This window comes from Semicossyphus pulcher, unplaced genomic scaffold (genome assembly GCF_022749685.1).
Source record: "Semicossyphus pulcher isolate SPU_LCO1_2020_fin unplaced genomic scaffold, fSemPul1.0.p SCAF_11, whole genome shotgun sequence".
NCBI classification, from domain to species: Eukaryota; Metazoa; Chordata; class Actinopteri; order Labriformes; family Labridae; genus Semicossyphus; species Semicossyphus pulcher.
In genome coordinates this window covers 7,179,649-7,194,795 of record NW_027211615.1, presented here as the reverse complement: position 1 = coordinate 7,194,795, position 15,147 = coordinate 7,179,649, and the positions used below count along the sequence as shown (strand labels likewise).

General features: G+C 41.9%; 1 protein-coding gene across 1 annotated transcript in view; it reads right to left on the bottom strand.

Annotated features, from left to right (window-relative positions):
- Positions 1-15,147, bottom strand: part of LOC138611617 (regulator of G-protein signaling 6-like) — a 124,982-nt gene that overhangs the window by 25,199 nt on the left and 84,636 nt on the right. The window contains exons 3-5 of the mRNA XM_069684798.1: positions 7,496-7,592; positions 3,649-3,699; positions 2,434-2,540 (exon numbers count right to left, since the gene is read on the bottom strand). Coding sequence (XP_069540899.1) covers positions 2,434-2,540; positions 3,649-3,699; positions 7,496-7,592 — 255 coding nt within the window. The remainder of the gene's footprint in view (positions 1-2,433; positions 2,541-3,648; positions 3,700-7,495; positions 7,593-15,147) is intronic.

Below are 15,147 nucleotides of genomic sequence, written 5' to 3'. Positions count from 1 at the left end.
ATTGCCTCGCGCTGCAATGTTAGCAATCAAAATATTTTCATTATCAGGACTGAACAGATTCAGAACAGCTGACTCCTAAAACTTTTCCACCAGTGGAGAGGCATCCTGGGGTGCTGCAGAGGCGTGGGAGTGCTGCAGCAACACAATAAACAAGAAGCAATGAAAGCTGCAAAACAAACAATGCGGGGAAGCAGAGCGATAAAGCCGGCAGGCGGAGAGCAGATGCTGACACGATTCTTATTTGATATAGCTCGCAGGGGTTTGAATGACAGCTTGAAAACCATGTATACTAGATTTTTTAATTGTTTTGATTTTCCTTCTCGGTGTTTCTTTTGTCTCACACTTTGTTTGCCTGAAAATGAAATGCTAATGATTATCTTCATGAAGCTTTTTCTTCTCTGCTAGCCCTCCTCCTCCTGTCTTCTCCCTCCACTTCACTCTGAAGGAGGAGGACCAAGGTCAGATCACAGTAATGTGCACGGCCGTCTGGTTTAATTAAACTGCTCCTCCAGCTCCAGCCCTCCGACAAGACTCGGTGAAAGGGAAGGAAGAAAGCACAAAGATCTTTCTCATCTCGACACGTTCCCCACAGAGGAATCTGAAAACATTGTTTCCTAATTTTAATTAAGAATTCCAGGATAAAACCGCCCGGCATAATTAATCTGTGACTTGAATGCCACTGTCTTATCTGCGAGCAGTGAAGGAGGAGTAAAATGTCAGCATGATTTTCCTCTCTCCTTCCCTTGATGAGGCTCTAGTGTTCTTCTCCACAACACTATGCCTCTCTTTTGGTCGCCGCCCACTCAGCCCGAGCAAAGACCAGCGTCCCTCCCTCGCTTGATGAATATTTTAACACGCCACCATTCATTTTTAATAGGGTCACAGGATCCCGGCATAGTACTGAAGAAGCTGCACACAGCGGACAGGGGCTTTTGTCATCAAGATCAAGATGAGTGTGTTGTAATTCCATTAAAGAACAAGTAATCTTCAGCAGCTGATTGGGGTCTTTATGAGGGTATAAACGCCCTCACAATCAGATGAACCCTCGCTGGACTTTTCAGTGTCTCTCACACTAATGCAGCATGAGGAGGGGATTAGTTTGAGCCTAAGTCTGATACAAAAGGCACGCGGCTACTTGGGTTTATAAGAGGAAAAATGATTGTATTCCATTTATATTTGAGAGCTATCATGAGAAAATTCTGTTTTTAATACAGTATATTGCCTTATATTCGTTATTTCCTATGAACTGCTAACCTCTGGTTTTCTGTTGGCTAAAGCTGTGATTACTTTGCAGTGTTGGGACCAAGAACCTAGAAGTTGATGAGAAAACATCGCAGACCAATGATTGGGGAGATCAAACTGCACACTGCACAACCCAAGTGAAAGATTTTAAAAAAAACACCTGCACAGAACAGATATTTTCATAAATATCTAAATGAATGTTGCCAAAGTTCACTGAGTATATTATGTTGTGCAGAGTTCCTGCCTTTGTTTTTGTCCTGCTGACGTCACAAACACAGATGAGCAATGGTTGTGTCATGCAATGAAGCTACAGTGAGTAGATCCTATCTGCAGTGGAAAACTGGGGGGAGAAAGAACAAGGATACCACTGCACAGAGATAACAGTAGATTAAAGCCAGTTTTGTGCTGTGGATACACAATTCCAAAAGTTGTTTACTTCTGGAGGCCTTGAAATTGTGGGGTTTTGCCATTTATTTACCTCCTTTGCAGGCTAAAGTATCTGTGAGCAACACTCAATGATTCAAATAAAACATAGGCTACTTTCTTTATAAAGCTGCTATGTGTAGCTTACATCATGTAATGCTAACAACACTCAGCAAACCTCTATCACAATAACAATACTAACGTGCCAATATTTAGCCGGTATGTCCGCCGTGATTAGCATCTTTATTTAGTGGGTTAACATGCTAATATATGCCGGACTTAACACAAACTTCGGCTAATGTTGGCGTATGAACCAAAGTTTAGGAGGATTTAAAAGTTTACCTGGACAAAGCACTGTGAAACTCACATCCACACACAGCTGGTGGCCATGCTATCTTGCTAGGTGCTAGCTGCTGCCATCAGCAGAAAACTGAGGTTCAGGGTCCAGCACATGCCACGTCAAATTTAATCTGTGGCCACAAAATGTGGAGCTTGATACTCTTAAGCTCTCTTAGCTCTGACCTCATGTATGATGCTAATTTTAACAAGATTTTTAAATCAATGTGTTAGCTTTCTTGGCAGTATCGGATAGCCTGTTGAACTTAGTGTCATGTAACAAAAGAGGTTCAACAAAGCGTCCATCACCTATTGGAGGATTATGTAACCCTTAACCCGACTATGACCCCACTTTTAAACCACACCCGACCTTTTAAATCAACGCATGCTAATGTAGCTACTCCTCCTGTGGCCTCGTCTGCCCCTGCTCACCTGAAAGCGGTAGAAAGTGCCGTCGTCTTTGAGGGAGAGGACGTGATCTGAGATGGGGAAGAAGTACCCCTGAGCTGCGATGAGGCTCCCGATGTGCATGGCCTCGGCTGTGAGAGGAAGAACAGAACAAGGAGTACAGATCACAGCGGGTTCCTCTGCATGCCTCATATTATCTGTGACGCGTTATCTATGGATGGAATTAACTCAGAAGAGGCCATTTCTGGACATTGTGCTGAAACTAGACACTCATGAAGGGGAGATTGTAGAAGAGGACATTAATGTAACACAGTGAAACAGCTGCCTGATATAGAGGGTTCTTTGTGACATTTAAGGCCACACATGAGCTGCATTTACATTTTTCCTCCCTCATTTTTCTTTTATTTATGACTTTTAATACATTTTTTATGTCCACAGTTGTGTCTAAACTCTATTAATATCTATTTGCCTTAAAAACCTGATGATTTTATGACCTGCTTGTTTTATTTTGCGGCCTTTGCAAAACCCTTTATAACTTGAACTTTAAAAAGTGCTCTATAAATGAAGGTTATAAAGGTTACATATATATTTAGATACCCTGTAGCTTCAGGTTTTAGTTTGACTTTTGACTAGTTGTACTGCAGATGTACATGGATGACTCAGTTTCTGACTCAGTGTCCAGGCTGTGGGCTCATGTACCAACAATAAACACGGCTCTCCCACCATCATGCTTCAGGTCAGGTCAAAGAAGCAACGAATCCAAAGCTAATACATGCCAGTATTTCTCTTTCCTCCTCATTGTGTGATGTTTTTGCTTTGCATTTGATAATATTAACTAAAGTCAATGCTGCAGCCAAACATCTTCTATTTAATAATAACATTCTACTATTTATGTGTCTGAATAGCAGTTTTTTCCTACCACACACTGTGCCTGACCCTTCATGAACTGGACTGTTGTTAAGTAACAAACTCCTGCGATTAAGTTGCAATTTAAAGAAACTTCTCTCAACCTTTTGATAAACATAGCTCTGTATTTTATGTTGTGCATCACCACCTTCAGAGTGCATTTAACTCCCACATTAGGAACTCATGCTTCGATATTAGGTCTTATTTGTAGACGTTGAATGTTGCATATCTTTACTGAATAAGATCTGTATTTATGTTGTCATGGGAGGATGTTGCATTTAATAAAGCTAAATATTCAGCTAAATACAGTCTGCTATTATTGTCTAAACTTACCTGGATCCTCGATGGAGAGATTCTTTATCATCCACTGTACAATATCTGAGCCTGGATCAGGTGAGACAGAGAGAGACACATGGTTGTTACACAGTCAACGGTCACAAAGAAACACTGGTAGAGGTTGTGTGTTATTTAAAACATGTAAAATAATAGATAATAAATAATTGGAAAGGTTGTATAACTGAAAAAGTCTAGTGAGGTTTAATTCATCACAGCTTTTAGGATCCTCATTTCAAGGCTAAATTTAAATAAACTTCTGTTATTACTCGTTTAAAGTGAAGATAGTAACACAAGATTAATTAAAAGTAGCAGCAACGTAGATGGAAAAACTGCGCTCAAAATGATGTGTAAGAGGGAAGACATTTGCTGGCTTTAAACTGATTTGTACAACAGTTCAGACCCAGTAATCTGATCGGACAAGAGGCATTTCATGAGTGCTGCTATAGAGAACAACATCACTGGGACTTTTCACTGTGTGTATCACTCCGCCTCAGCCAGGTGTTCTGAATACTGTTAATTAACATCACAGCAGACCGTGTGTGTCTACATTGATCAAGCTGGAATCACACAGCAGACTCTTAATTCACTGGTTGATGATAAATTAAAACAAACAGATAAATGTACATGGTAAAAAAAAGCTGATCTGTGGTAACCTGTAGACACATGCTGTGTCCCAATCCACGGGCTGCAGCCTTCGAAGGAGGCGGTCCTCAGAGGATGCTCCATTCAAAGCCTGCATAGACCGTTAAAGCCGAACTGAAATGAGACGGTCTGGTCTACCCCTGCATCGCCAAACACCGCTCCTGTCACCTAGCAACAGGTAGCTAGTGGGCTAATTAGCTAGCATAACTAATGTCGAGTAAGTTAACCAATTATTTTAAAGATAATTTGTTTCAAGGGCCCTTTCGTTGTCTTAAACATGTGTAAAGTTGGCTATTCCACTGAGTTGAAACCAAAAACGTTTACATTTTAAAGTGTATTTCTCGGTCGTTTCAAAGTCCACCATTCCATTTGAACTGATGCCGAAGCTGGATCCTTTGCGGCCTGGGAAACGGCGGACACATTTGTCGGCCACATCTGAAGGAGCCTTTGAAATGGGACAGCCTTCGACACACTTCTGTGACCCAATCGGCCTTTGCTGCTTGTGTAAATGTTGTATAAAAGAAATATAACACTCTAGTTCGTGATGCAGCCTCCAAATGCGGCCTTGTGAATATGAGCGAATCACAGTCATGATGATATTCAGTACAACATCACTCCCTCTCGTGATATTGCTTAAATAGCTTGCGGATATTATTTTTATGAATACTATCATAACAAGAGTTCATATAAAGAAATAATACCTTCTGACTTCCTCATCTCAAGCAAATGTCTTCAAAAACATACAAGAAAATTCTCAAAATGTTAAATGATCTCACACCCCTGGCACTCAGGATAGTAATATTTAGAAAACAGGTATTTTTTTAATGCGATTTGTATGATAAACAGGATTCTTCTTCTTCACGGTGGAGAGAGAGCATCATCTCATCTGCTCTTCCCTCTGCTTTCTCTAAGTCCCGAGGGAGGCGGCGTTTAATCCTTCATCATTCATTAGTTTCCCTGCCCTCGGCACTCAGCTGAGAACATCTGAGCTGCTGCTCTGCACATCCATCCGCCGCTGTAGTAATTGTGTTTATTGACACGCTCTGCTTATGGCATATTGGGGTAATGCATTTTCCATAAGTGCAGGGACTGAGGAAGGAGAGAAGAATGTTAATGGCCCTTCTTTGTTTCCGTCATTTGTTTGGGCCGTGTCAGAGCCTCCCACTGTGGCGCCAGACTGTTAAAGTGTTTCAGATTATCAACAGGCGACTACAGCCAGCGGGCAAGATGGCCGACTTCCATCCCCACCTGTCAGGTACGACTGCCTAATAATGTTTTTATTTTCCCCTTTGAATGTTTATATTTAAACTTTGACTGAGTACGTTTTCCTATACTAACAGCAGCAGCTTACAGAAGCAGCTGGAGGTTGATTGTCTTGCTTTAGGGCACCTTGACAGGAGGAGGAGAGCAGCATTACTCATTCTCTGTTTCAAACACTTAATAATATGTTGTCCTCCCATTTCCCCTCCAGCTATTCAACGACCCGCCAGTGATCAGCTGCTGAACCAACAGAGCAGCAGGCTCGACAGAAGCAGAATAAAGTGCAGCTTCAGAGCATGTTATGTTTTTGGTGTGTTTGTTTCTCAGCAGGGTTTTAGCTTCTTACTTTTCTCATGTCCATGCTCATTACTGTTAGGATCTTAAACAACTGAATGATGCATGTTGTCAATCAGTTTGGAAAGATTTGAAAAAGTACAATTTACATATTACACTCTAAGGGCCCGATCAGACAGAGCGCACCGCACTGCCTTTTTCTGTTGAAGCCTACGGTTAAAAAAAAGAGCAGCTCACTGCACCTTTTTTTTCTACTGTTGTTAAGGCAACCACCGCATCATTAGCTGTCAGTTAGCTGTAAGTGACTAACTGTTGTAAACTGACAGAAGGCCCACCTTTTCTTTCATCTGATTAGACAACCAGAAAAAACAGCAATGACATCGGGCGCTTTTCTGCTTTGAGTTGAAGTTTTTGCATCTCGAGGCGCTCGGAGTGTTTCCTCAAAAACGTGAGGCGCACACAGCGGAAAAACGTGAGGCGCTCTGCAACGCAAAAGCAGCGCGCAAAAAGCCTCTCATTGAAAACAATGACAAAAAAGCCGCCGGCAGCTAAAACGCGGTCTGTCTGATCGGGCCTTAACCCTTCATTTCAAACGTTCATAAGTTTTCTTTGCATGTTCATATAGCCTGTCTCTTTCAAAAGAACACCATCTGTAGTTTACTAATAATTAGAACCAAATAGCAACTTTTTAAGTCAGAAAACTGATGGACCAAAACTTTACGTCTATTAAAGTTGAAAGGAAGGGGAAAAGTGAATTATAGTCTCTGTTAGATAAATAAATTGTTTTGTGATAAGACTGTCAGAGAAACAGCAGCATTGTCCTGTTGTTCAACAACTTTAAAGCTGCATTTAAGTAATCATCTGGAAGATTTTCATTTAAAAAAATGTCTGTTGAGTCACTATCTATCGCTGAATGAGGTAACACAATGGTGATTGAGCCTATGGCCCACTGATGAAAGCCTTTGCATTTGCAGTATTACAGACTGGGTGTCTGTGGCGACTTTAACAGAAAAAAATCACAAGTGGCGCCCAGTTAGTGACGCGTTTTCCATCACCCAGCAGTGGTTGGTCTGCCAGAGAGGGTAGGCGGAGCTAAGCGGCTGCTTCTCCGGTCTCTGTATGTGTTGCAAGTAAACAGTAATCTACTATGGCTGAACAAACAAAGAAAAGATCGATGACTACAGATACAACTTCAACAATAAGTGGAAATCCAAAGAAAAAGCCACACATGCAGCACTGTGTGGATATCTGGGAAGTGTGCTCCCGCAGTTACCGTTTATCACCATAGGCGCCGCCAAAGAGAACGAAACTGAGATCTTTGAGATTTAACAACTTAAATACAATAATATTGTTTTAGCATCTTTAATCTCAATGTTTTGGTTTTACGTCAATGGCTTGATGTCTTCATTGATAATCATTTCCTGAAATGTTCACCTTAATACTTCACAAGGTGATGATATGTCAATATTGAGTTCACAGTGTGGTACGGTGCCCCCTAGTGGCAAAAAAACCCTCAATCAATGCAGGTTTAAAACATAGAAGTCTTTCTGGTAAAAGAATCTTGCAGATGTCAGATTAGTAAAACGTTTGTGTCATCTTGGAAAGTAGTTTGTCTTTTATATCCAGTGTTTGAAGTCTCTTTTCTTACCTGTAACAACACTGGGGATTTTGGTCATGAAACTTTTGACAGTTCTGATGGGCACACCCTCCGTCTCATCCTGGATGTGAGTGACTATGTCTTCAATCTGTGGAGGGAGGCAGGAAGAGAGGACAGACAGAGGGAGAGATACAGTTAGGAGGGTCAGATTGAAACTTTAATACCATCATCTTGAGGCAAGTTTAACATAAAGGAAGTATTAGCAGCGCTATATTTAGCATGATCATAAACCATCTTTCCACTGAGGCCAATTATCACAAATATACAGATGTGAAATGAAATGCATCGCCCACTTTCCTCTTATAACTTGTAGTTATAAGATGAGGTGACTGTTGATGTTGACACCCCCTCTCAGAACAGATGCTTTTCTGTTTGCATCACAGAGTGGGATGTGAGAAGTTCGTCGCTTTGGAGACAGCTAAAGAAAAAGTACCACGCAGCTCGGCAGCTAAATATAAACTGAGAGTCAAACGCTGAACAGAGAGAGGCGGCTACATATGTTTTATTCTTACACCTGGACCATAAAAGCATCACATTAAAAAGACTTCCAGCTCTGACTACAACACTTCCTGTACTCTGGTACCTACAGTATATTTCACTATATATGTCACAGTATGTCCGCATGCTGTGTGAACTTTTTCTGACCCTTTTACCTTCATGAGTGTATTTATAATATGCAGGTTAGCTGTCATTGGAGTACTACATCAGCAGACGCCCACACTGGGTCAAAGCTTACACGGCTACTTCATGCAGACTGTAATACACAGAGCTTTAATTAGACAGAACATACTACACATCATATACTGCACAAAGCTTCCCACAGCTCTTTAAAAGACTTAAAATGATCAATTTAGCTTTACTTGTGTAATTTTTGTATGACTAAGTGATGCAACAAATCTGTTATATAATTCTATCATTATATATCCCAGAATTCAGGAATAAAAACATGTTTCTTCTGAATGTTAGCTCCCACAGCTTAGCCTTCAGTAGTTTCTCAGAGATATCTTCGATTTGTTTGGGCAAAGCAAAAAACTTTAAAACCTTCAAAACGTATTTATCATCATTGCAGAAGAAAAGTTTGATGGAAGGATTGATATCGCTCGTCTGTGCAGTAAAGGCTAGGGCTAGGACACATTTAGCTTCACTTAGCATAAAGACAGGAAGCAGGGCAAAACAGCTAGTTTGGTTCTTTTCCAAGTTAAGAAAAATAACCAACCAGCACGTCCTAAAGGGGGGTATTTTGCTTATTTCAAGCTTCATATATATTATATCAACTGTGATACCAGTGGAGTAGCTTAGCATAACTTACAGTTTAAAAATTTGTCATTTTTGTCACCCTGGTTCTCTGTGCAGGTCCTCATACAGCCTCTGCCTGAAACGACTCAGTCAGCTATGTCCCTTTAAGAAACCCCGCCCACACAAGCCTGCTTTCTTCTGACTGGCCAGCTCACACACAGTGTTCACAGCAGCCTGCAGACTGAGCTGAGAAGCCTGGGGATTACTCCAACATACTTTCATCTACAGATTTGAAACTTCGCGCATGTTTAGTCTGGACATCCAACATTGTAACTTTATATACATGTATATGTCTTATAATGTGAAACAGCATAATACTCCCTCAATGACCAATTGAAGCTCTTATATTTGTGTACATACACAAACAGAGACAGAGTTCTTGGATAAAACTATTCTTCGGCGGGGGGCAGTGACTTCCTGATAGCTAACTGTGCCATTAAACAACTACTTGCCATCTTTACATTGCTGTTGTCTTAAATTTTTGACAGAACCAGCCGAGTTGTTTTCCCTTGCTTACAGAGTTTATCCTAGCTAACAAGAACTGCATGCAAGTTGTGTATTTTCTCCCAACAGGTGTGGAAGGTGCCAGTCTTCCTGAAAAAAAGCCAATAAATGCACTTCCCCATAGGCTGAACTGTCCCTATTTTTTGCCAGTAAAGTGAACAGCTCAGGGACACAATAACAGCAAATTTGAGGAGAAGAGAAGCTCAAAAAGCACATTACATCCCCCGCCCAGGAAGCAACGCTCCCAAACCAGTCAGAAGATTCAATCTGACAGGCCTCCTGCTTTTCTTCCCTGCCCATCACGCTGCTGTCACCATGTCCCTCTCTCTTGTTGAAAGATCCTGGACGCCTGCCATGAGGACGGGCGGAGGCAGCTTCAGGATCAATATAATCATATTCTAACAAGGCCTTGATGGTGTGTGGAGACAGATGGTCAAACGACTTTAATAGCTTCCACTGTCATGAATGATTCACTCCTACAGCACCAATCAAAACGGATATTCATGACTGTTTATTGCAGCTACAACAACCCATGAATTTTAGGAGAAGAGGCCTTTTGTTGGTGTTAGGGAAAATGTTAAATTCTTAAATAGGTAGTAGGCACATCAAAGGCTGTCCCATTTCGAAGGCTCCTTCAGATGCGGTCAACATATGTGTCCTCCTTTTCCCGGGCCACAAAGGATCCATCGGGTGCATCCTTCACGGCCCAAATTATCTCGCCATTTACCGCGCGTCAATTCAAATGAGATGGGGTTTTGGTTTCAACTCAGTCGAATAGCTAGAGATACAAATCTTAAAAATAACGAAAGGGGCCTTGAAACTAATTATCTTTAAAATAATAGATTAACATAGCTAGTTAACCTGCTAGCTACCTGTTGCTAGGCGACAGGAGCCGCATTTGGTGACGCAAGGTTATGGGCGGGAACAGCTAGTGACGCAAACAGGAAATGCTCTGTAGACCAGAACGTCTCATTTTAGTTCGGCCTTAGTGTCTACACAGGCTAAGAATGACTCATCCTTCAGAGGCCGCGTCCTTCGAAGGATGCAGCCCCCGAACTGAGACGCAGCTATTATATATCCAGAAAGGGAATACATCACATGATTGGTCATGTGAGATCGCTGCAAAATCACCACAGCAACAATCACTTTACATGCTAACATAAGGAGCACTTTACATTAACAACAGGAACCTTTAAATATCTACATAGCTGCGTATTTTCTCCCAACAGGTGTGGAAGGTGTCAGTCTTCCTGAAAGAAAGCCAATAAATGCACTTCCCCAAAGGCTTAATTTTCTGATTTTTTCCTGTAACATGCCAACATACTGCACAGACTTGCTTTATGTTAGAGGTCACATTGTTCACAGCAGTTTGTGTGGATTAAAGAAGCAGAAGAAACTTCACTACACACACATACTGCACATAGACATGTGACCCGAGCAGTTTGCGGATTCGGTGCCTTGCTCAAGGACACCTCGACAGAAGGTGAAAAGAAACTGACACCTCTCTGGCTACTATCCCCAATTCCGAACTGGGACTTTAACCGGCCACACTTCGGTTCCTAAGCCAAGTCCCTACAGACTGAGCTATCATCGACCCCATAAATACCCTCATAAACTGCTGGTTTTGCTCTTACATCCAGTATTTCTCGCTCACACACAGATCAAACACCCGAAATCCACACTGAAATGTGACGGGATCAAACCAATCATCAGCTATGTTTTGGCTCTTTTACTCTCAGCTTCTTCGCCTCTTAAATGAAGCACTTTCCAAATTATTTCCCAGCATGCCTCTTGATATGCATTGACAGGCACTCACTCCCAAAGCTGGGGCAAGAGCTTGCCAACCTCTAACTTGTGTGTGTGCTTATTATCTGTTAGATCCTGTATGAACAGATTTTAATGATGCAGTTTGGTGTATAAATCACTTATTATAAACACCAGTTAATTGAGTGCACTCAAGTTGTTTGTTTTGATTTTTCAAGAACTCTTGTTCTTCTCATTAGCTGCACAATAATTTGTGCAAACTATAATAATGATAGTGGCCTCATAATGTTCTTTTAATATATATTTCTTTAAATACCTTTTTAAAACATTCCTAAATGTTATATTGTTGTTGCTGAAAAAATGCAAAAAGGCTGAATTCTCAGACGACTCAGAGTATAAACTAAAGATTACATCAGTACAATCCTTTATAGTGATAATAGATATACCGGAGTGCAGGACAGAGACAAGTAATGAAATGCAAAGAGAAAGAACCCCCGGACTGACCCCTGGCAGTGTAATCTTTAAACCCTGATCGTGATGAATGCCGCGTGATATTGTGCAGAGCTGCAGCTCTCCGAGCAGCAGCCGAGGGATTCGGGCTCTGCAGAGGAGGAGAGGTGCTCTGCTGAAAGGAAAGCCTGCTCTCAGAGAGAACTGTTACCTTAGATGGCACGGTGCATACACCTACGCACGCAGCACAAATCAAAGCATCCATACAAGACTCGCACCACTGTTGTGTGTAAATCACAGAGCCTGGTGAGACTTGTTGCTTCAATAGAATCCGATACTGAAGCTTTAAACGAGAGCTGAAACATCCGGAAACTTTATATACATGCATTTTATAGCGGTGGTCCAGCAGAGGCCTTTGCTTACCCATCAGCCATAACATTATGACCACCTGCCTGATATTGTGTAGGTCACCCTTTTGTCGCCAAAACAGCCCTGACCCGTCGAGGCATGGACTCCACTAGACCTCTGAAGGTGTGCTGAGGTATCTGGCACCAAGACGTTAGCAGCAGATCCTTTAAGTCCTGTAAGTTGCGAGGTGGGGCCTCCATGGATCTGTCCTGTTTGTCCAGCACATCCCACAGACGTTCGATTGGATTGAGATCCGGGGAATTTGGAGGCCAAGTCAACACCTTGAACTCGCTGTCCTTCAAACCATTCCTGAACCATGTTTGTGTGGCAGGGTGCATCATCCTGCTGAAAGAGGCCACTGCTATTAGGGGATACTGTTTCCATGAAGGGGTGTACGTCGCCTACGTCTCAAAGTAACATCCACATGAATGGCAGGACCCAAGGTTCCCCAGCAGAACATTGCCCAAAGAATCACACTGCCTACGCCGGCTCACCTTCTTCCCATAGTGCATCCTGGTGCTATGTCTTCCCCAGGTAAGCGACGCACACGCACCTGGCTATAAACATGATGTAGAGGAAGACATGACTCATCAGACCAGGCCGCCGTCCCGTTCTGATGCTCACATGCCCCTTGTAGGCGCTTTCGGCAGTGGACAGGGGTCAGCATGGGCACTCTGACCTCCTAATGGCTGCACTCAAAATGAATCATTACTATCAGGATAAATTGACTTGATACATTTCAACATACTTGACACTCAGGGCTGCGCTTCTACTCATGATATGAGCTGCTTAACAATATCAAGGCATCATAATGAAGTTATTTCTAGTGGGATATCAAATGGTGTGAGAGTTTAATAAGAAGGTTTGTTGTGATATAAAATACGGCGTGCTGGCCCACTGGGACATGAGGGTAATGAATCTCATTAGAGATAATGTGTCAGACTGGAAATCATCTCGGATATAAACAGGCTATATGAAGACTATGTGCATGGCATTGACCTCAAATGCAGATTGAGTTTCTTTGAGACAATTTAAGGCAAAGAGAAGTTGAGCTGAAATGTGGCTTCCTGTTACCGCCTCTGTGATTCGATCTATTGGCTTTTTCAGCAGCTAACAGTATTTAGATAGTCCAGATTAACCTCAGGTGCAGGGCAGCGGTGGCAATGACGGAGCGGAGGGAGAGACTGGAAATCTTGCAGCTTAAAAAGGCTGCCACATTGGGTCCACATCCAGTGTGAAACCAGTGCATCTCCAGTTGCGTGCCTGAACTAGCTCGCAGGCGTTGCTCCATTTACAGCAAACATCCCATGAAGCTTGCAGGGATTCAGTGCACAGAGCGAATGGTTGATACTTTCAGCCACTTGAGAGGAGTCTCGCTGAACTACCTCCTGCTGTGGCCCACAAGGCCAAACATGCTGCAGCTGCCCAAAAGATTCCTTCAGGAGGATCAGGCTGCAAATTCAGAAATGATGCAAAGCCCAAAACACATGCAAAAGTCCAGAAATAAATGCAATAACAGACAATGTGCTGAAATCACATAAGAACAGATCTATGTAAACACACGTTTAGACTGTGTCTCCAAAGCTTCTGTGTTGTGTGTACCTGCACAAGTCCTGCTAAAGTGAGAGTGCAGTCTGGCGTGTTACTTTTGCAACCCTAAAGTCCATTCAAAGCATATTCTATTGTCTGATGTAACACTGTATATCTTAAGCTTGTACTTACTGTATTATTATGTGCATGACATTTTAGTGAAAGTGTCTGATTCTTTATGGACGGCTCTCAGCAAGTTTTTCCACACAAACTCTGCTCTCCTTTCTTTTTGTTGTCACTTGACTTTTTGTCTGAGTGTTGCTTGTCAGTGTGCGAGTGTCTCTCAAAGCATGGAGAGGAGCATGTTGCAATCAGTGTGATTATGGAGGATCTGCTGAAGGTAATATGCAGATTTTCCTGAAGCGGCTAAGAAAGGAGCTAAATCAGCGAATAGACCCTCATGGCTGCTCTAATCACACACTTTGCCTCCCCAAAAATCTGAATAATCAATTGTTTGAGGAGACTTGTTATTAGCATATTTTAGCTTGGTCTCCAGGGTATTTTAAATATGAACAAATGGGAAAAAAAACATGTCATTATACATTAGAATAGCTCAAATATATGCCTAATGGTGAGAACTAGCACATGCACCGGACAGACACACTGAACAATGAACTCGTCGTTAAATGGTTGTGGCTTGGTGAGGTGGTTTGGATTAAAATAACTATGTTAGCTACGATAAGTTACATGTGTGTCGTTTTCTTAATATGTTCTTTGAAAGTCTTCTCAATCCAGACCAACCTACTGCTGAGGGTTAACCTCCGGTGGTGAAAAATGAAGTCAACGCGGAAGTGCAAAAAACTGCCAATGCATATCAAGAGGCATGCTTGGAAATAATTTGGAAAGTGCTTCGTTTAAGAGGCGAAGAAGCTGAGAGTAAAAGAGCCAAAACATAGCTGATGATTGGTTTGATCCCATCACATTTCAGTGTTGATTTCGGGTGTTTGATCTGTGTGTGAGCGAGAAATACTGGATGTAAGAGCAAAACCAGCAGTTTATGGGGGGATTTAACATTACAGCAGGTGGGAAAATGCCCGTTTTTACAGCAGAGATAAACATGTTTACAGCCAAATAAAAACGGTTTTGTTATAAATAGCTAATTATATTGTTCAAGATAACTGTACGGGGAGGGAATTTTTTTATAACACACCCATTTTAATTATATTAAGCCTTAAATCATAGAGGCCGGATCACTTGATTGACAGGTGGATCCTGCTGGCTGTCTGCTAGACGTCAACACAGACACAGACACTGAGCTTAACTTCACCTGTTTGTGTTGTTGGAGACTTTTGGGGATTTTTTTATTCAAAGTTTGGACAAAATCTGTCATAGCTTGTGATTTATGGAACTATCCGTGCAAGAAGTCTGAGCTCCAGCTTTTCGGTGAGTTAAATGCTAGTGTTATTGTACTGATATATTTTGTGCACTACTACTACTTGAGCCTGATAAATATGCAATTACAGTCAGTAACTACCACAAATAAAATCTCATTGTGTAGAAACACGAAGTTAAAACAGCTCATTCACGAGTTAATGGATCAGCCACAGACACAGGATGTTTATCTTATCCCCTCACTGCTCTAAAGCACCAGAATCCAGCATGGCGGCCTACTCCCTATAGGCTTTTTCATT